Source organism: Saprolegnia diclina, assembly GCF_000281045.1.
Source record: "Saprolegnia diclina VS20 unplaced genomic scaffold supercont1.128, whole genome shotgun sequence".
In the NCBI taxonomy this organism is placed as follows: Eukaryota; Oomycota; class Saprolegniomycetes; order Saprolegniales; family Saprolegniaceae; genus Saprolegnia; species Saprolegnia diclina.
In genome coordinates this window covers 71,285-87,094 of record NW_008246195.1, presented here as the reverse complement: position 1 = coordinate 87,094, position 15,810 = coordinate 71,285, and the positions used below count along the sequence as shown (strand labels likewise).

Below are 15,810 nucleotides of genomic sequence, written 5' to 3'. Positions count from 1 at the left end.
GCGCCGTCGGACAGGGACGTGCAGAGCCGCTGTCACCGTCGTTGACGCCGAGCGGCGTTGTCCGAACCGCCGCCTTGAGTAGGCGGTGTCGACTTTACCGTCGCCGTAGTCGCAGTATCTGTCCCCGAGCAGCGCCGCATTGATGCGGCGCTGCCGTCGTCGACGCCGAACCAAACCTCACGCCCGCCGTAGCGGTGCATGGCCAAAATGTAGAAAATATTGGAAAATGCTGGGATTATTTTCAACGGCCCACTACAAGTCGCTAGTGATGGAGAGAGGTTGAACGTGCTGATTTGCGGCATCGTTGGGCACTGGGTGATTTTTCAATGAATTGATTTGAATAAAATGGCATTTTCGAAACCACGCTCTACGCGCGGAGCCACAACGCTGGGATCATTTCATGCGCCAAGGACAAGTCTGTCTAGAGTTCTGGTGGCCAACTATGTTCGCTCGATAGTCTCCCACGAGCAGCTGGCCGCACTAACGTCGCAAGAGAGCAAATCGTGCTTAGCTGATTAGACTAAGAACGGAGAGCTCAGGACCGCAAAGCCCGCCGCGACGCCGCCTTCGTTCGTGCTCGAGAGCTACACGCATCCGTCGTCGTCCAACACCAATACACTAATAGCGTACCTTGGTGCGAAGCAGGTGGCCCGCATGCGCGTTCAAAAGCGGCTTGCCGTGCTCAAACAAGCTCACGCTGTAGAGTCCGAGCTCGCTGATCGTGGCGCCGGCCACGGCCTGGGCGTTGCGGACGAGTATCTATTGGCGAAGAGGTGACGCGTCGACGTCGACTCGTGTGACGCACCGCAGGTGTCTCTTGGGGCACGATGCGGTCCATGAGAATGTACGACTCGAGCTCGGCCGGTGTCATATTGTCCATTTGGACCACCACGTCGTCGCTACGCTAATTGAGACCGTCGTACACTAAATCGCGTCGTTCTACCCGTAAAAGTTGTTGCCGCCGCCTTCGCGCTGGGGCTTGAGCACGTACGCGTGCGGGTTGGCGCGCACGTTGGCCTTGATCCTGCAAAATAGTGTAAGACATGGCGCACACCGCATGCGCGTACTGGGCCAAGCTCGGCGACGTGGTCTCGAGGCCGTAGAGGCCGGTGAAGCAGGCCTCAAGCACGCGGCTGTCGGCGTCCGACATGAACCGGCGCAGCTGCGCGGGGTCCGCGAGCACCTGCTGCACCTTCTTCGTGCCTGCGAGGTGGTACGTGACGTTGGGGCACTTGATTGCGCGCGACGTCTCGATCATGTGTCGCCCTGCCCACTCGCGCTCGCTACAACGGTCTGTGCAGCCATGCGTTTGTAGAGATCTACCTCGGGTAGTCGGTGGGCGTGTAGCCGGCGCGGAAATAGGCGACGGCGACTTCGTACTTGCCGTCGACGATGAGCGCTTTCGTTGTCGACTCTGTCGTCGCGGCTTGCATCTGCGCCAAAGGTGATATCCCTCTATATTCGAACGAGCGTCGCGTACCTCGAGGAGCGTGCGGCGGAGGACCTTGATCTGGTGCTGCGTCCAGAGCGTGTACTCGAGCCAGCGCTGGTCGACCGAGTTGCTTTCGTTGGGCTGCACGACAAAGAGCACGACCGCGCTAGGTGGGTATCGTATAAAACCGCGGAATCGGTCGACGGAATCGCCTACGCCGGGCGGCCATAGTGCGCGTGGGCGGTCGCGAGCGCCGCCGGAAGCGCTTGGAGCGCTGCGTTCGATGGCAAGTGCGACGATAGCGACGACGACGTGCCATAGTACGCGGCAAGCGCGGGGATGTCGGCTTCAAACCGGGAGAGGAGAAACGTGTGCAAGTCTGTCGCCATCGAGCTCATACTCGCGAACGAGGCCGAGATCGTGTTGAGCTCCACCTGCGTACAGTGCGTTATCGAATGGATGGGAAGAGAACGGTCAATGCACCTGGAGGATCTTGGCCGCGCTTGCGTCGCGCGGGTCGTCGTGCAGCATGTAGTCGGATCGGAAAATACCGAGCGATGCAGGCTGGGCGCGGCTACAAGCGACTATGGGGCGCCATGATCATGCGGTGTATCGTACCCTTGGGCTTGCACCTTCTTCGAAAGCTCGACGAGGCGGCGCGTGAATGGATCTTCGGCGAGCACGCTCTGCAGCTGCGCGTGGAGCCAGTCGGGGTCTTCGCTGATGCGGTCGACGAGGGTGCCAAAGAGCGGCCCGAGCGCGACGCCCTACGTCATGATGTTGAGTCCAAGCGCATGGAAACACGCCAGCCTTGCCTTGTCGAATTGGCTTTTGGGAAACTTGACCGGGAGAAGACAGTACGGGAGGTGGGCGTAGCGCTGCGCGGGCGCCTGGACCAGCATGCCATGGCCGGCGGCAAAGGCTGTGGCCTCGGCGAGCAAGAAGGCGGCCTCGTCTTCCGAGAGTCCCATGCGGTGGGCGGCGGCCAAGGGCGCGGGCGGCGCGGTGTTGCTGCTGCCAGTGCCAAGCGATGCGAGGAGGTCGGCCATTCGGTCCGCAAATTTCAAACTGCAACGATCCTCAGACTTCCGATGACGTGGATTGGTCAAAATGCGACATGACAGCCGCATTGATTGGGTATTCTCGATTGGATTTTATCCAATCAGGTGTGTGTGCTGGACCGCGCAAAGATCGCCGCGAATTCGGAGCAATCGCCGATGAAACCCGCTGGATATGGTCATGGGATACTAGTACCGTCGCGGATAGGACAGTTTGGGGAACGTATCGAGGCATCCGAGCCAACTACCCGCAAAAAGCTTATATCGATGTCAAATATACGAGTCGAATTTGATCGAATTCAGCATAAATGGTGAATGAATGTGTCGGCAATTTCAGAATCTTCACAGAGTAATGAAGATCCCGAGTGTGGATCGCAACCATCCAATGCGAATTCGAGGCTATGCAACTGCACTAAGGAGCTCTGTTTCTGCTTGTCGCTACCTCAAGCGAGAGCTGGCTTCTTGATGCCCGTCATGGGTCGACCAACTGCATGGCTCGCTCCCACTGGCTCACTGCATGTGCACGCTCCAGCTTGTACCATTTCGTTGATTGGCTAAAAATGCAACATCTCTCGTGTGTGATTGGACCTCCAAGAGATATATTGCGAAGCGACCAATTAGCGCGTCCGGCTTGGCGCCATGACTGTGTCGGTCTGTAGTCTTCCACTGTGGACGCTGTGGTTGAAGGAGGAAGAGGACGCCGACGGCGATGGCAGCGCCAACGCGAACCGTGAGCCGGGCCAGGGCTGTTTCGAACTGGCTTCGATGAGCTTTGAGGTTAAAACCAGACGGCAACAGCGTGAACCTTCAAACCCAGGGACTTGTGATGACGTGGATTGGTCAAAATGCGACGCGCAAACGGCCTTGATTAGGCGTTCTAATCCGATTATGTCCAATCAGGGGTGATAGTTCGCCATGACGTTGAACAACAGGTCGCCACAAATTCGGAGCTCTGTTCCATCGATACGTTCACTGGATAGTTTGGATAGTGCCTGGGAAGTATCCAATCACCAAGATCGATCCGGCCTGTGTTCGAAAATAACAGTGCCCGAATCAATTTGTCGACAATCGAATCTTCAAGTTGCTTTCTCAGCAACGACAGTGAATCGGCGTGTCGATCCCGTTTGATGAATTTCAAGGCAACGTGACAACGCTGTAATTGTAAGAGTGCTGTTCCTCCTTGTCGACGTTCTTCTCCTCAGCGAAAGCTGCCATCTTGAAGGCCATCATGGCGCACCTCGCTGCAACATGGACTGCTCGAGTTCAACGCTCGAGCGTGGTACCGCTTTGTTGATTGGCTTAAAATATGGCATCGCTTGCGTGCGATTGGACCTGTCAGTGTTATGTTGCAAAGTGGCCAATCAGCGTGCCTGGCTGGTGAAACGACAATTCACAACACGACCCGATGGCGTCCAAGCTGGCCGGGCTCGCAGTCCTCGTCGGCGCTGCGATTGCTGTCGGCGTCCTCTGGCACTCGGCGTCGTCCTCCTCCTTCAACCACAGCGTCCACTGGCTGCGCGTACGTCCTGTGCTTGGCGTGGCGATGCTCAAGATGGCGGCTGTAGGCGCACCCGGCGACCGGCGGCCTTCTTTACATACTGCTCTACACGTGCTGCGTCGTGCTATGGTGGGCCACGATAGCCCTAAACAGGTTGCTTATGCTTGCTCTAGCCTGCCTGCGACGCTCTTTGAGCTCGTCGCTGGGTACATCTTCGGCTTTTGGGGCGGCTGGGTCATCTCGATTGTTGGCAAGACGACCGGCTCGTGCCTCTCTTTCTACATTGGTAGGCCATTGTCACAGTCGCCGAGGTTGACAGCGCATCCATAGGTCGCTACTTTCTCCACGCTCGCGTCTTGCGAATCCTCGAGTCGGGCGCGCCCATGTTCCGGGCCCTCGTACGCCATGATTCTACAGATGGAAGATGCGACAAACGCTCATGGCAAGTAGGGACTCTTGCTCTCGCGCCCCGACATGAAGTGGAAGATCGTGTGCCTGGCGCGCGTCGCGTGGATGCCCATCGCAATCAAAAACTACGGTCTTAGCGTGCTTCCGGTGCGTCCCGCGTTGATTCTTCAGCTCATTGTACGCTAGGTGCCATTCCCAATGTTCTTTTGGTCGACTCTGATCTTGGGTACTCCGTTTGGCGGCATCTCGTGCTACCTCGGCCACTCGGCCACCGAGGTAAACTCACTAGAACGCGTCACCAGCCCCCGTTTCGGGACGTTTAGGTGTCGTCGCTCCTCTCGGGGAAGCACGAGTCGGGCTATTTCAAGGTCATTCTGATGGCGGTTGGTGCAACGAGCGGACTTACCTTGCTTTGCCTTGTCGGCTACCAAACGCGCAAATATATTGAGGAGCTCGCGGCTGCCGAGCGCGACGGCGATCTCGAGCTCATGGGCGGACAGCACACGCACGAATACGCCCCGATTCGCTCGTTCGACGAGGTCGAGAGTAGTCCTAGTAGTAGTAGAAACTAAACATTTACATAGATCACGATCGAGCTTGTACTCGATGATCATCAAGGCGTTCCAGAATCCAGAATTTAAAACACTGGCTTCACATTCCAAATCCTGGCTCCGAAAGGGGCGTGCGTGTAGCCTCTTCCGGAAGGTGTATCCGGACACTCGAGATTTCAGCGGCGATGGCGGATGTGTCCCGCGAGGTCGGCCACCTCCACGAGATGGTCACGGCCGCGTACGGTATCTTTGCCGAAGCGCGCAACCTCAACTTGAAGCCGCCGCTCCAAGCCAACTCCAACTTCTTCCACTTCGCCGAAATGAGCGACGACGCCGACGCGCCGGCGGCCACCGTGGCCGCGACCGCCGAGCCCGACGCCGACGCCCGGGACATGACGCTGCATGGCGACGAGATTCAGGACTCGTTCACCAAGATCGGCGCCTTCAAGACCGCCTACATCCGCCACTCGATGGAACTCATGGAGGCCATTGCGGCGGCGGCGACGCCATCCCCTCTCGACATGGTATGCCAATGGCAAAGGATGGGACAAGTCACGTGCTCATATGCGTAGGACGAGCTGGTGCCGCTCGTGCAGCGCCGCGACCACCTGCGGAAAGAAGTGCACGAACGCAACGTGGTTATGAAGGGCCTCATCGACCGCCTCCGCGCGCTGCAGCAGGCGCTGTGCATTCTTCAGGGCATGGACCACGCCAACGAAGACGACGTGGCCGCGATCGCAAGCGCGCGGGCCATGGAGGAAGTATAAGCGACGCAACAGGGACTCGATAGTTAAGATTGCGAGCGTTTTGAGCGCTCGGTTGGGATCCGTCGCAGTGGTTTCAAACGGTCACTTTGAGTTTCCGAGCGCAGCAGCAGCAGCATGGCCGACCACCGCAGTAGGCGACGACGCAATACGCGCCGCGTGAGAGCGTCCTGGCGTAGGCAACCAAGGCCACGACTTTGCCGAGGACGAGGAAGAAGAGACGATCAGCGCCGACCTCGGCGGCAGCTACGAAGAGAACAAGCTCGACGAGGCCATGGGCGTCATCCAGGACGTGCTCATCGACCCGAGCTTTGTCCAGATGCAAAACGACTTTTGCGAGACGCATTGCGGTAGGAAATGGGCGACGGCAGAAGATGCGGCATGGAAAGCGACGTAGACTGCTTTGACGACGCGAGCGAGAACAAGCTCATCTACATGGACCTCTTCCGCGAGTACACCAACTTGATCGGTATGTTTGTATGGCAGCGACAAGAGAATTCATACTGGCGCAGAAAACTTTCTCGAGGCGCGGCTGAAAGAAGCCATCGACGACTTTAGCATGGACGCGCTCTGCAGCATGATCCAAGAGCACGAAGACGAAATGACGGGCGACGTGATCGACGTGCTCATGAGCTGCGCCGACTTTGACGAGTTCAAAAGCCTCATGCTCAGCTACAAGTCGCACCAAGCGACGCTTTTCCAGAGTACGTCGCTGCATCCTTGGTCGTAGATGCACCTGCTCGTGTAGTTCACGGCGACAGCTTGGTGTGCGGCTAGCCCGAAACTTAGTAGTCCCTCTACACAATAGCACTACACCTTTGAACCCATTCGCTTTACGTCTGGCTAAAAATGCGAGTGGAATGGCCGCTCTCGTCTTGTCTGAGCCGACCCAAGAGTATCAAGTGCGCTACATTTCTATTGCATCACAAACGAGGTCTAGCGCTATTCATCTTTCTCTTAGCTCTCAGGTCGTAGTGCTTGAATGCAATGAATAGTCGATGGCTAATACCCGATTATGGCAACGAATTTGCTGTTGGCGACGATACGACCGGAATTGATACGTTGATACTCACAAACGTATCCGATGATCCATGTGGCAAATAACAGTATATATTGACCCATTTTGTAAATAGTGTGAGAACCATCACCACATCACAGCAACCACGCTCGACGCCACACAGACGCGGAGACCGCACCGGTTCCTGTCGTTCTATAGCGTTGCGGAATCATGGAGATCACGGTTTCGGCGCCAAACGTGGCGCACGCAGGCGAATTCCAGCGTTGGTTTTTCGAGGCAACGAAATATACGCCGAGTTACACAACATGTTTTCGCCCAGTTTGAGAACTCGACCGACTCCGACGCGGCCTGCCACAGTTGGCTATGTATATTGGCTCGCCCAGCGACCTGCGTTTGGTGCATGATAGGCGCTTGGGTTCTCACAGCAACCACAAACTGCCGAGCGTCGTTTTTTGGTGACTTCGACATCGAAATTCGAGTAAAAATGTTGATCTTTCGCAGAATCCGAAAGCGCTATCTCTCTTATATGGTAACGGAGGGCATGTTGCATTGACGGTGGGCGCTCTAGAGCACGCAACGGCGTCAATAGCAATTTAATACACTAATAAAAAGCTTACACTATACCACGAAGAATTGGTTTCAAATAGTATATCTAATATATCGTCAATAACTCTTGCCACAGAGCTCGAACGGCGATAACACATAGTGTTTCGTACTCTCCATAGTGCATTCTATCACCATGCCAAGTATGAGCGCTTTCGTTTTCAGTCATGATTTGCTCCCCAACTCTCGCTGCCGCAAGCGTGCGGCGTCTGAATGTGGCTAGTTTTGGTTATTTACGGCATATACCATAATTAAGGGTCATCGAACAGCGACGCTGCATCGATTCTTGGCCGTCGGCGTGACTCATTGACGCCTGTGGCATTCAAGGTGGCGTGCTGCCCCGGCGTTGCCCTGCTCAATCTGCAACAGATTAAATGCTAGGACTCCTCTCCTCGTCATCGACCACCGAACGCCGTGCCGCTTCGTAATGTCCCTCTGCTCTTTCGTTGTACATGCCTGGAGCATGCGATTGAAACGCGAAATACTGTACGTAGCGCTCATGCTTCGCACTCGACAGCTCACGACGCTCGTCCAGTGGCTGCCAACGCGCGCCCGTGTCACGATGGACTTGGCCACAAGTTATATTCTTGTGGTGCTGATGGGTGGCATCCGGATAACTGGGTGCGATCGCCGCGGAAGATTTCGGCACCAAATTCGAATTTCACATGGCGTGGGTCGTGCTCAAGTTTGGCGGCACAAGCGTCTCGACCGCGCCGCGCTGGCGCTGCATCTGCCGGCGCGTGGCAACGATCCTCGCCGGCGACGGCAGCCGCGTCTGGGTCGTCATCAGCGCCTTGAGCCAAGTGACGAACCGCCTTACGAGCGCGCTCGACGAAGCCGTCTACGGCACACAGCACCTGCGCAGCTACCACAGCATCTTTGAGCAGCACATGAAGCTTGCAGCCGAGACGACGCTGCTCTCGGAAGCCGAAGCTACGGCCGCGATCGCCGCCGAGCAGTCGCCCGACTGGGCCAATGCGACGCCCGTGCCCGAAGTTGCGCCTTTGATCCACGAATTTCATGTACGCACGCACAGCATTATCTCAACGGCGCTCATGTATCCTAGCAACTACGCCGCGTTCTCGATGGCATTCGGCTAACGGAAGAGGCGTCGCCGCGACTCAAGGCACGCGTCCTTGCGTTTGGCGAGCTCCTGTCGACGCATCTTGGGCTCGAGATCATGCGCGTCAACGGACTGCATTCGACCACCCGCGTCGATGCGCGCCAGGTACATCAACGCCATATGCTACGTTCAAAGACGACGGTTGTACCAACAGGTGCTGCGGTCGGACCCGACGGCCGCGACCGAGATCGACAAGTACCTTGAAGCCAACGTGCGCCCGCGGACGGCCGAGGCTGGCGTCATGGACAGCATTGTGGGCGCCGCCACCGTTGTCTTGACGCAAGGGTTCATCGCCGGCGTGCCAAGCGCCAGTGGCGTCGAGACGTGTGTCTTGGGCCGTGGCGGCAGCGACACCTCGGGTGCGCTCTTTGCGGCGCTCCTCCAAGCGGCGCGGTACGAGATCTGGACCGACGTCCACGGCATGTACACGAGCGACCCGCGGTTCGTGCCGCACGCGCGCCTGCTAAAGAGCCTCGACTACCGTGAGGCGCAGGAGCTCGCGGCCATGGGCGCCAAGGTCCTCCGCGCCACCGTTTCCAGCATCGCTGATGGCACACAAGTAGGTGCTGCACCCACGCTGCATTGGGCCCGCGCACTGGGCCAACGTGCCCGTCGAGATTCGCAACACGAACGACCCCGACGGCGAAAAGACTGTGATTGGCCACCGCGACAACGACCCGCGCGCCAAGGTAGTTGTTTTGTATCAACTTGATACGAGATGCAATGGTTATAGATCATGGCGGTGGTCCGGCGACTCAACATGACGCTGGTGACAATCACCGCGTACGATATGTGTGGCACGTCCGGGTTCCTCTCCAAGGCCTTCTTGCCCTTTGAGCAACTCGGCATCTCGGTCGACCTCATCGCCACCTCCCAGGTACGAGACAGTGTCTATACACTGTATATTGATATTCTGTATGCTCGTTAGTTTTCGGTGAGTGTGACCTTGGACCACATTCCTGGGGGCGTCGCGGGTGCTGCGTTCCAGAATTTGGTTGCTGCGCTCGAGCGGCTCGGCGCCGTTGCAGTCGTCGAGCCGTGCGCGACCGTGTCGGTCGTCGGCCGCCATCTGCGCACGTCGCTGGGTGAGCTTGGCCCCGTCTTCCAGTTGCTCGCAGGCTACGAAGTGCTGCTACTGAGCGAGTCAGCCGAAGACCTCAACCTGAGCTTTGTCGTCTCGGAAGCCGACGCCGACGGGCTCGTCACCAAGCTCCATGCCGCGCTCTTCCCGCCCATGGAAGAGAAAGCAGAGACGACAACGCTGAGCTACCTGCGGTCGCCGTCCCGCGACGCGCTCCTCGGGTCGACGTACTCGGCGCTCTTGTCGTCGCCCCGAGCGTTCACGCTGTAGATACCTTCATGTATAGAGCTATCGAAGACGATGCAAGCATGATCGTATTTCGTGTTGGATCCGGTTCTATTCGTGAGTACATGATGCTCCAGGATGTCAGGCACTGAAGAAGAGACGGACATGGAATGGGTCGGCGCTCAGTCGCTTGCGTCGTAGTCGTCGTCCTCTGCAATCGTCATGGGTGCACTCGCCACGGGCTCGGGTTCGGGCGGAGGGGCAGGTCGCTTGGCGCGCTTGGCGCTGGCTGCCGCGGTAGGCGTCGTCTTCTTGCGCTTTCGCAGCATGGCTTTTGTCTCAAGAACCGTCATGTCTTCGATAAAGCTGTAGAGAGGCGCGAACGCGGGCTCGGCCAAAAGCATCGCCTTGCTACTCGTGGGCATGAGCCATCGAATAATGCCGTCGTAGCGTACAAGGCGTCAGGCGACAGGCTGCCGCCAGCGCGGAGCTCGACGGCTATGCGCTCGGCCAGCTCGAGCACGAAGGCGCGCGTGACGTCGCCTGCACAGCATGAGAGAACGAGGCGAGGCAGCGGTGCACGTACAGAGGAGCGCGGACGACTCGGCCCGGAGCTGCGACACATCGCGGTCGTCCTTGATGAGCTTCTTGAGGTGCGACTACGCAGCGCATGAGCCCGCGCGATCGTGGAGGTGGCCATCGACCTGCAGCGGGTCCGAGCGCATGGCACCACCAAGATATTGGTGTCGTTTAAGTGCGCCCGTTGCTCTAACCCTCCATAAATCAATATCGCTTCGCAAACTAAATCAGCTCCCGGGCCTCCAGTGCTAATTTACCTCTTATACTCGATGTTTGGCGAGCTTTCATTTCTTGGATCCGACAAGGACCAGCGTGCTCACCCGCTTGGCTTCAGAGTCGACAAGAACGCATGCACCATAGACCTCTAGCGCTCAGTGCGATAGACGTACCATGGCCATCGAGCCTGTGGCGCCTATTGCAGACGCTCGGTGCCATCGAAAGCGTACTTAGTCGAGAAAGATCCAAAGGCCTGCTTAAGTACGCCAATCTTGCGCGGGCACGCTAGAAAACCTGTCGTAAATGATACCCTATGAGAATCAGTATACCAAATCGATGACCTTATGTCTTCAATTGGGAACATACCCGTGAAAACAGATATCTGCAAACATAGCATACGGAGAAGTGAGCTTGAAATATAAAATCTCGCAGGGTTTGATGTGGGGAGCAAAGGCCAATTTGCGATTTTCATATTGCAGCCGCAAGATGTTCCAGACCAAGTAGGCGCATGGCCACCGCGCCGAGGCTCATGGACGCGTAGGACGGACTACGATCGCGGTGTCAACACCTTCTCCCCTGAAGGCCGCCTCTTCCAAGTCGAGTACGCCATCGAGGCCATCAAGGTACAACCTTCGCATGTGGGGTCGAGCCTCATGCGTACGAATGTAGATGGGCACGACGGCCGTGGGCATCCGCACGACGGAGGGCGTCGTCTTGGCGGTCGAGAAGCGCATCACGTCGCCGCTGCTCGAGCCCAGCAGCATCGAAAAGATCATGGAGGTCGACTCGCACATTGGCGTGGCCATGAGCGGTCTCACGGCCGACGCGCGGACGCTGATTGACCACGCCCGCGTCGAGGCGACGAACCACTGGTTCAGCTACAACGAGCGCATCCGCGTCAACGCCTTGACGCAGGCCGTGTGCGACTTGGCGCTCAGCTTTGGCGAAGGCAGCGACGAAAACAGCCACAAGCAGAAGATGAGCCGCCCGTTCGGCGTCGCGCTGCTCATCGCAGGCGTCGACGAGTCGGGCCCGCACCTCTTCTACTCGGACCCGTCGGGCACGTACCTCCGTGTGCACGCCAAGGCCATTGGCTCGGGCCAGCAGGGCGCACAGAACAACCTCAAGGAAAGCTACAACGAAAACATGTCGCTCGCGGACGCCCAGAAGCTGGCGATCGGCACCCTGAAACAGGTATATTGCTCATCACCGAGGCCATATCTCATCGATGTATGTAGCACATGGAAGAGAAGCTCTCGAGCATCAACGTCGAGCTTGCTGTCGTGACCGCGGCCCAGGGCTTCCACGTGTGCACCGTCGAAGAGCTGGACGCTGTCATCGCCCGCTTGTAGGTGCATGGATCGGCGCTGGTAGCCTAAGACCTCGTCGGATAGCAACACGATCTTTTGTGCTTCATACGTTGGAGGTTGCTCGCAGGGGTAGCTCGTCTACTTGGCTAATGGTGATGGACCGGCTGGCGATGGCGGCGCCTAGGTATCCGGATAGTGGGTTTCGCGGCAGCATGGTGGAACTCTGGCTGGTCCGACACGGCGCGACCGAGTGGAACACCGAGGGGCGGTGGCAAGGACAGACGGACGTACCCTTGAGCGCGGTCGGCCAGGCGCAGGCGCTGGCACTCGGCGACCATCTGCGTGCGCTCCATGCGTCTAAGCCCTTTGACGCGATCGTCTCGAGGTACGACGAACTTCCGGACGTAGCAGGCAATCGATGGCCCACGTAGCGACCTGAGCCGCGCCGCCGACACTGCGCGCGCCATTGGCTCTGCGCTGACGCTGCCCGTTGCACTCGACGAGCAGCTCCGAGAGGAACAGTACGGCGTTCTCGAAGGACACACGGCGGCCGAGATGCAGGCCGATCCGATTCTCCTCGCCGCCTGGAGAGCGCGGAAGGCCGGGCGGCCGAGCGACGGCGCCGAGTCGCGCGCCGACTTTTACGAGCGCGTCGGCGGAGCGCTTGAAGCGCTGCGCCTACGCACCGGGCGTGTCCTCGTCGTGGCGCACGGCAGCTTCATCATCAACTGCTATCGCCACGTACATGGTCACGCCATTGGATCCACCGTCATCCGCCAAGGCCGCTGCCCTCGCATCGGGAACACAAGCCTGAGCATTCTTCATGGGTCGCCGGCGACGTGGGCCGTCGCACGCTGCCAGTGGGGCCTCACCCCGCACTTGGCGGCCGGCGACAGCAGCGCTAGCCTTCTGGACGAATAGTTAGTGGATCCTATTGACTACAACACGAATGGTTGACCATGAGCTAATGGCGGCTTCAGCATGGTGTTCGCTATTAGCTCATGGTCAACGACTCGTGTTGTACTCGAAAGGATCCACTAACTATTCGTCCAATGGTTGACCATGAGCTAATGACGAAAACCATGCTGAAGCCGCCATTAGCTCATGGTCAACGACTCGTGTTGTAGTCGATAGATCCACTAACTATTCGTCCAGAAGGTTAGCGCTGCTGTCGCCGGCCGCCAGGTGCGGGGTGAGGCCCCACTGGCAGCGTGCGACCCATGAAGGATGCTCAGGCTTGTGTTCCCGATGCGAGGGCAGCGGCCTTGGCAGCATGGCGCCAAGGTCCGTGGTCAAGATCCGACGATGCTGGCGTTGCCACGTGGCGGCGAACCCGCCCGAGGCGACATGGGCGGGTTGGCCAATCCGCACCCGAGATCAAACCCGCAAGCAGTCACTCCCCTCAGATAAATTCGGCCGAAGAAAGAAACGAAGCATGGAGAGCAGTGCTCGTGGCGAGATCAAGTCGCTGGACGAGCAGATCAGCCGCCTGCGCCGGGCCGAGAACCTCTCGGAGGCCGAGATCATGGAGCTCTGCAAGAAGGCCAAGGAGATCCTTAGCGCCGAGTCGAACGTGCAGCCCGTGCGCTGCCCCGTGACCGTCTGCGGCGACATCCACGGCCAGTTCTACGACCTCCTCGAGCTCTTTTGCATCGGCGGTCAATGCCCGGATACGAACTACCTCTTCATGGGCGACTACGTCGACCGCGGCTACTACTCGCTCGAGAGCGTCACGCTCCTCGTCGCGCTCAAGGTACCGTCTCGCCCCTGTGTCTCGAGCCTTAGGTCACATTGGCTAGGTGCGCCATCGCGAGCGCATCACGATCCTCCGCGGCAACCATGAGTCACGCCAGATCACGCAGGTCTACGGCTTTTACGACGAGTGTCTCCGCAAGTACGGCAACGCCAACGTGTGGAAGTACTTTACGGACCTCTTTGACTTTTTGCCCATGACGGCGCTCATCGAGAACCGCGTGTTTTGCATGCACGGCGGCCTCTCGCCGTCGATCGACACGCTCGACCACGCGCGCGCGCTCGACCGCGTCCAGGAGGTGCCCCACGAAGGCCCGATGTGCGACCTCGTGTGGTCGGACCCGGACGACCGCTGCGGCTGGGGCATCTCGCCGCGCGGCGCGGGCTACACGTTTGGGCAGGACATCACGGAGCAGTTCAAGCGCAGCAACGGGCTCACGTTCATCGCGCGCGCGCACCAGCTCGTCATGGAGGGCTACCAGTGGACGCACAACCGCGGCGTCGTCACGATCTTCTCGGCGCCCAACTACTGCTACCGCTGCGGCAACCAGGCCGCGCTCATGGAGATCGACGAGGTCATGGCCGACCGCGGCGGCGACAAGGTCTACGACACGTGCAAATTCATTCAGTTTGATCCGGCCCCGCGCGACCACACGTTCAACGAGAAGAAGCGGACGCCCGACTACTTCTTGTAACAGCCTTTTCTACCCTCACTTGCGCATTAATACCATCCCACCCGGTGTATGCTCCTCGTCTCTCCTCGGTCGGCTCATGACCAAAGTGACGCAACGCTGTAACGTTTAGCGCGTAGCTTCTTCTCTATACCTTGTCGCTAGGAACTCTTACTTGCAGGCGTAGCCAGCTCGGAGCCCGGGGTTGAAGCCGGCGACCGTTTGTCCAACGCCCAAGAGACACTTGGCTCAAAATAGATCGACAAAACTTTCCTCATCCAACACCACTTGTCGTCTTTCTCGCTCACGGATGGACACGGCTGTGGACGGGGTGCTCGCGACCGAGCCGGGGGCTGCGCCCATGGCTCTCGAATTTAACCTCCCGCCGTCCGACAAGCCGATGCGCGTGTCGCGCCCGAGCCGGCTCAACACGCAGATCCTCGGGCAGCTCCAGACGCGCAAGTACATTTTGACGCTTGGCTTTTTCATCAGCTGCGTCTGGAACCTCGTGGCGCCGCTGAAAGCGTGGGCGCTCTCTCGGTACGGGTTTGTGTCGACGGCCGACACGATCGTGCTCAACGTCAACTGGAACACGGTGCTCAACGGCCGGTTCCTCACCCAACTCTACACCTCGTCGGGCATTGCGCTACGCGCCCCGCGCCCCGCCGATCGGTACATCAACGTCTTCTTGGACTTTATCGTGGTGCCACGTTCCGAGCTCACGTGGGCCAAGTCGCTCTACGGCACTGGCAACATCTTCCAAATGGACTTGGACGGCCGCTGCATGCGCCAGAGCCTCGATGGGCCGCGCCAAGCCGACCAGTTCAACAAGGACATTCTGGCGTACACAGCCAGTGGGTATCCGCTCTGGGGCACCGAGGTCGTCCGCGCCATGGTGCCACCCGTGCCGGGGTTTGTGCAACTGCACGAAATCTCCGAGGCGATGCTGTGCCTCAAGGGCATGCCGCTCGAAGATTACGTCAACGTCCAGTTCGTCTCGTCGCTGCAGCCGTACAACAAGTCGTCGGACGCGGCCGCGATCGCCATGTGGCGCCAAAAGCTCTTCCCAAACCTCAGCGAGTGTCTCGCGCGCCGCGCGGCACTCGTGGCGGCCGCCAACCCGCCGGCCGACGGCGTCGCCGCGCTCGCCAAAGAGCTCGCAGCGACGTTCAAAACGGGCGTGGTCAACATTGCCGGCAACGCCCAGCTCTACACGCCCATGACCTTTCTCGACGGGTTCGTCGACCTCTCGGGCCTCAAGTCGGGCTCCGTGACGTACCAGCTCAACGGCCGCGACCCGTCCGCGCTTCTGTTCGCGGGCAGTGGCTATCTCGACGCGGTAATGAACCCGCGCGAAACCGCGTGGTGGTGCTCGATCCAGTACGTCGACCCGGCGACCAACAGTCCGAACGCGACGCAGTGCTTTGAGAAGGTGGCGACGACGCTCCCGTCCGTCTTCCTCGGCAAGTACGTGGTCGCGGGCGCCGGCTCGCGTTTCGTCGACTCGGCCGACTTTACGAA

The 15,810-nt window shown here is 58.9% G+C and overlaps 10 protein-coding genes across 10 annotated transcripts in view; 8 read left to right on the top strand and 2 right to left on the bottom strand.

Annotated features, from left to right (window-relative positions):
* Positions 1-307: 307 nt before the first annotated feature.
* Positions 308-2,493, bottom strand: SDRG_16442 (glutathione synthetase). Its single transcript, XM_008622652.1, has 11 exons — positions 2,248-2,493; positions 2,051-2,199; positions 1,916-2,006; positions 1,649-1,866; positions 1,481-1,598; positions 1,324-1,433; positions 1,068-1,283; positions 944-1,024; positions 806-899; positions 631-759; positions 308-584 (listed from the first exon to the last, which is right to left on the bottom strand). The coding sequence occupies exons 1-11, from the start codon at positions 2,479-2,481 to the stop codon at positions 516-518; spliced, it is 1,509 nt and encodes a 502-aa protein (XP_008620874.1). The 5' UTR covers positions 2,482-2,493; the 3' UTR covers positions 308-515.
* Positions 2,494-3,892: 1,399 nt separating this feature from the next.
* On the top strand, positions 3,893-5,013 carry SDRG_16441 (hypothetical protein). Its single transcript, XM_008622651.1, has 7 exons — positions 3,893-4,009; positions 4,056-4,117; positions 4,162-4,274; positions 4,319-4,386; positions 4,439-4,543; positions 4,583-4,672; positions 4,720-5,013. Exons 1-7 carry the CDS (start codon positions 3,896-3,898, stop codon positions 4,966-4,968), a joined length of 801 nt encoding a protein of 266 aa, XP_008620873.1. The 5' UTR covers positions 3,893-3,895; the 3' UTR covers positions 4,969-5,013.
* Positions 5,014-5,132: 119 nt separating this feature from the next.
* SDRG_16440 (hypothetical protein) lies at positions 5,133-5,714 on the top strand (the record flags this gene model as incomplete). The annotated part of the gene is made up of 2 exons (XM_008622650.1): positions 5,133-5,471; positions 5,520-5,714. The coding sequence occupies 2 exons, from the start codon at positions 5,133-5,135 to the stop codon at positions 5,712-5,714; spliced, it is 534 nt and encodes a 177-aa protein (XP_008620872.1).
* Positions 5,715-5,828: 114 nt separating this feature from the next.
* On the top strand, positions 5,829-6,488 carry SDRG_16439 (hypothetical protein; the record flags this gene model as incomplete). Its single annotated transcript, XM_008622649.1, has 5 exons — positions 5,829-5,844; positions 5,891-6,061; positions 6,109-6,180; positions 6,224-6,415; positions 6,460-6,488. The coding sequence occupies 5 exons, from the start codon at positions 5,829-5,831 to the stop codon at positions 6,486-6,488; spliced, it is 480 nt and encodes a 159-aa protein (XP_008620871.1).
* A 1,506-nt stretch (positions 6,489-7,994) lies between these two features.
* On the top strand, positions 7,995-9,872 carry SDRG_16438 (hypothetical protein). The gene is made up of 6 exons (XM_008622648.1): positions 7,995-8,354; positions 8,399-8,560; positions 8,610-8,972; positions 9,019-9,144; positions 9,189-9,332; positions 9,384-9,872. The coding sequence occupies exons 1-6, from the start codon at positions 7,998-8,000 to the stop codon at positions 9,804-9,806; spliced, it is 1,575 nt and encodes a 524-aa protein (XP_008620870.1). The 5' UTR covers positions 7,995-7,997; the 3' UTR covers positions 9,807-9,872.
* SDRG_16437 (hypothetical protein) lies at positions 9,527-10,535 on the bottom strand. Its single transcript, XM_008622647.1, has 5 exons — positions 10,466-10,535; positions 10,348-10,420; positions 10,217-10,304; positions 9,927-10,172; positions 9,527-9,872 (listed from the first exon to the last, which is right to left on the bottom strand). Exons 1-4 carry the CDS (start codon positions 10,484-10,486, stop codon positions 9,944-9,946), a joined length of 411 nt encoding a protein of 136 aa, XP_008620869.1. The 5' UTR covers positions 10,487-10,535; the 3' UTR covers positions 9,527-9,872; positions 9,927-9,943.
* Positions 10,536-11,008: 473 nt separating this feature from the next.
* Positions 11,009-11,974, top strand: SDRG_16436 (proteasome subunit alpha type-5-A). Its single transcript, XM_008622646.1, has 4 exons — positions 11,009-11,056; positions 11,098-11,179; positions 11,226-11,750; positions 11,795-11,974. Exons 1-4 carry the CDS (start codon positions 11,043-11,045, stop codon positions 11,906-11,908), a joined length of 735 nt encoding a protein of 244 aa, XP_008620868.1. The 5' UTR covers positions 11,009-11,042; the 3' UTR covers positions 11,909-11,974.
* Positions 11,975-12,045: 71 nt separating this feature from the next.
* SDRG_16435 (hypothetical protein) lies at positions 12,046-12,848 on the top strand. Its single transcript, XM_008622645.1, has 2 exons — positions 12,046-12,251; positions 12,298-12,848. Exons 1-2 carry the CDS (start codon positions 12,079-12,081, stop codon positions 12,785-12,787), a joined length of 663 nt encoding a protein of 220 aa, XP_008620867.1. The 5' UTR covers positions 12,046-12,078; the 3' UTR covers positions 12,788-12,848.
* Positions 12,849-13,233: 385 nt separating this feature from the next.
* SDRG_16434 (serine/threonine-protein phosphatase 2A catalytic subunit alpha isoform) lies at positions 13,234-14,570 on the top strand. Its single transcript, XM_008622644.1, has 2 exons — positions 13,234-13,619; positions 13,666-14,570. The coding sequence occupies exons 1-2, from the start codon at positions 13,302-13,304 to the stop codon at positions 14,311-14,313; spliced, it is 966 nt and encodes a 321-aa protein (XP_008620866.1). The 5' UTR covers positions 13,234-13,301; the 3' UTR covers positions 14,314-14,570.
* Positions 14,571-14,582: 12 nt separating this feature from the next.
* Positions 14,583-15,810, top strand: part of SDRG_16433 (hypothetical protein) — a 2,777-nt gene continuing 1,549 nt past the window's right edge. Inside the window, exon 1 of the mRNA XM_008622643.1 lies at positions 14,583-15,787. Within this exon, the coding sequence (XP_008620865.1) occupies positions 14,600-15,787 (1,188 nt within the window). The 5' untranslated portion in view covers positions 14,583-14,599. The remainder of the gene's footprint in view (positions 15,788-15,810) is intronic.

What these genes read in the sequence shown, in the direction of transcription:
- SDRG_16442 (XM_008622652.1), bottom strand. Translation starts at nt 2,481, where the DNA reads ATGGCCGACCTCCTCGCATCGCTTGGCACTGGCAGCAGCAACACCGCG. An exon ending in ACGTCGCCGAGCTTGGCCCA is followed by an intron (nt 1,025 to 1,067) that starts GTACGCGCATGC and finishes ACTATTTTGCAG; the next exon opens with GATCAAGGCCAACGTGCGCG. An exon ending in GGCGGCAACAACTTTTACGG is followed by an intron (nt 900 to 943) that starts GTAGAACGACGC and finishes CAATTAGCGTAG; the next exon opens with CGACGACGTGGTGGTCCAAA.
- SDRG_16441 (XM_008622651.1), top strand. Translation starts at nt 3,896, where the DNA reads ATGGCGTCCAAGCTGGCCGGGCTCGCAGTCCTCGTCGGCGCTGCGATT. An exon ending in ACAGCGTCCACTGGCTGCGC is followed by an intron (nt 4,010 to 4,055) that starts GTACGTCCTGTG and finishes TGGCGGCTGTAG; the next exon opens with GCGCACCCGGCGACCGGCGG. An exon ending in ACGTGCTGCGTCGTGCTATG is followed by an intron (nt 4,118 to 4,161) that starts GTGGGCCACGAT and finishes TGCTTGCTCTAG; the next exon opens with CCTGCCTGCGACGCTCTTTG.
- SDRG_16438 (XM_008622648.1), top strand. Translation starts at nt 7,998, where the DNA reads ATGGCGTGGGTCGTGCTCAAGTTTGGCGGCACAAGCGTCTCGACCGCG. An exon ending in CCCGCGTCGATGCGCGCCAG is followed by an intron (nt 8,561 to 8,609) that starts GTACATCAACGC and finishes TTGTACCAACAG; the next exon opens with GTGCTGCGGTCGGACCCGAC. An exon ending in ACCTCATCGCCACCTCCCAG is followed by an intron (nt 9,333 to 9,383) that starts GTACGAGACAGT and finishes TATGCTCGTTAG; the next exon opens with TTTTCGGTGAGTGTGACCTT.
- SDRG_16437 (XM_008622647.1), bottom strand. Translation starts at nt 10,486, where the DNA reads ATGCGCTCGGACCCGCTGCAG. An exon ending in TGCGCTCGGACCCGCTGCAG is followed by an intron (nt 10,421 to 10,465) that starts GTCGATGGCCAC and finishes TGCGCTGCGTAG; the next exon opens with TCGCACCTCAAGAAGCTCAT. An exon ending in AGCCTGTCGCCTGACGCCTT is followed by an intron (nt 10,173 to 10,216) that starts GTACGCTACGAC and finishes GCCCACGAGTAG; the next exon opens with CAAGGCGATGCTTTTGGCCG.
- SDRG_16436 (XM_008622646.1), top strand. An exon ending in ACGCCATCGAGGCCATCAAG is followed by an intron (nt 11,180 to 11,225) that starts GTACAACCTTCG and finishes GTACGAATGTAG; the next exon opens with ATGGGCACGACGGCCGTGGG. An exon ending in CGATCGGCACCCTGAAACAG is followed by an intron (nt 11,751 to 11,794) that starts GTATATTGCTCA and finishes CGATGTATGTAG; the next exon opens with CACATGGAAGAGAAGCTCTC.
- SDRG_16435 (XM_008622645.1), top strand. Translation starts at nt 12,079, where the DNA reads ATGGTGGAACTCTGGCTGGTCCGACACGGCGCGACCGAGTGGAACACC. An exon ending in TTTGACGCGATCGTCTCGAG is followed by an intron (nt 12,252 to 12,297) that starts GTACGACGAACT and finishes TGGCCCACGTAG; the next exon opens with CGACCTGAGCCGCGCCGCCG.
- SDRG_16434 (XM_008622644.1), top strand. Translation starts at nt 13,302, where the DNA reads ATGGAGAGCAGTGCTCGTGGCGAGATCAAGTCGCTGGACGAGCAGATC. An exon ending in CGCTCCTCGTCGCGCTCAAG is followed by an intron (nt 13,620 to 13,665) that starts GTACCGTCTCGC and finishes CACATTGGCTAG; the next exon opens with GTGCGCCATCGCGAGCGCAT.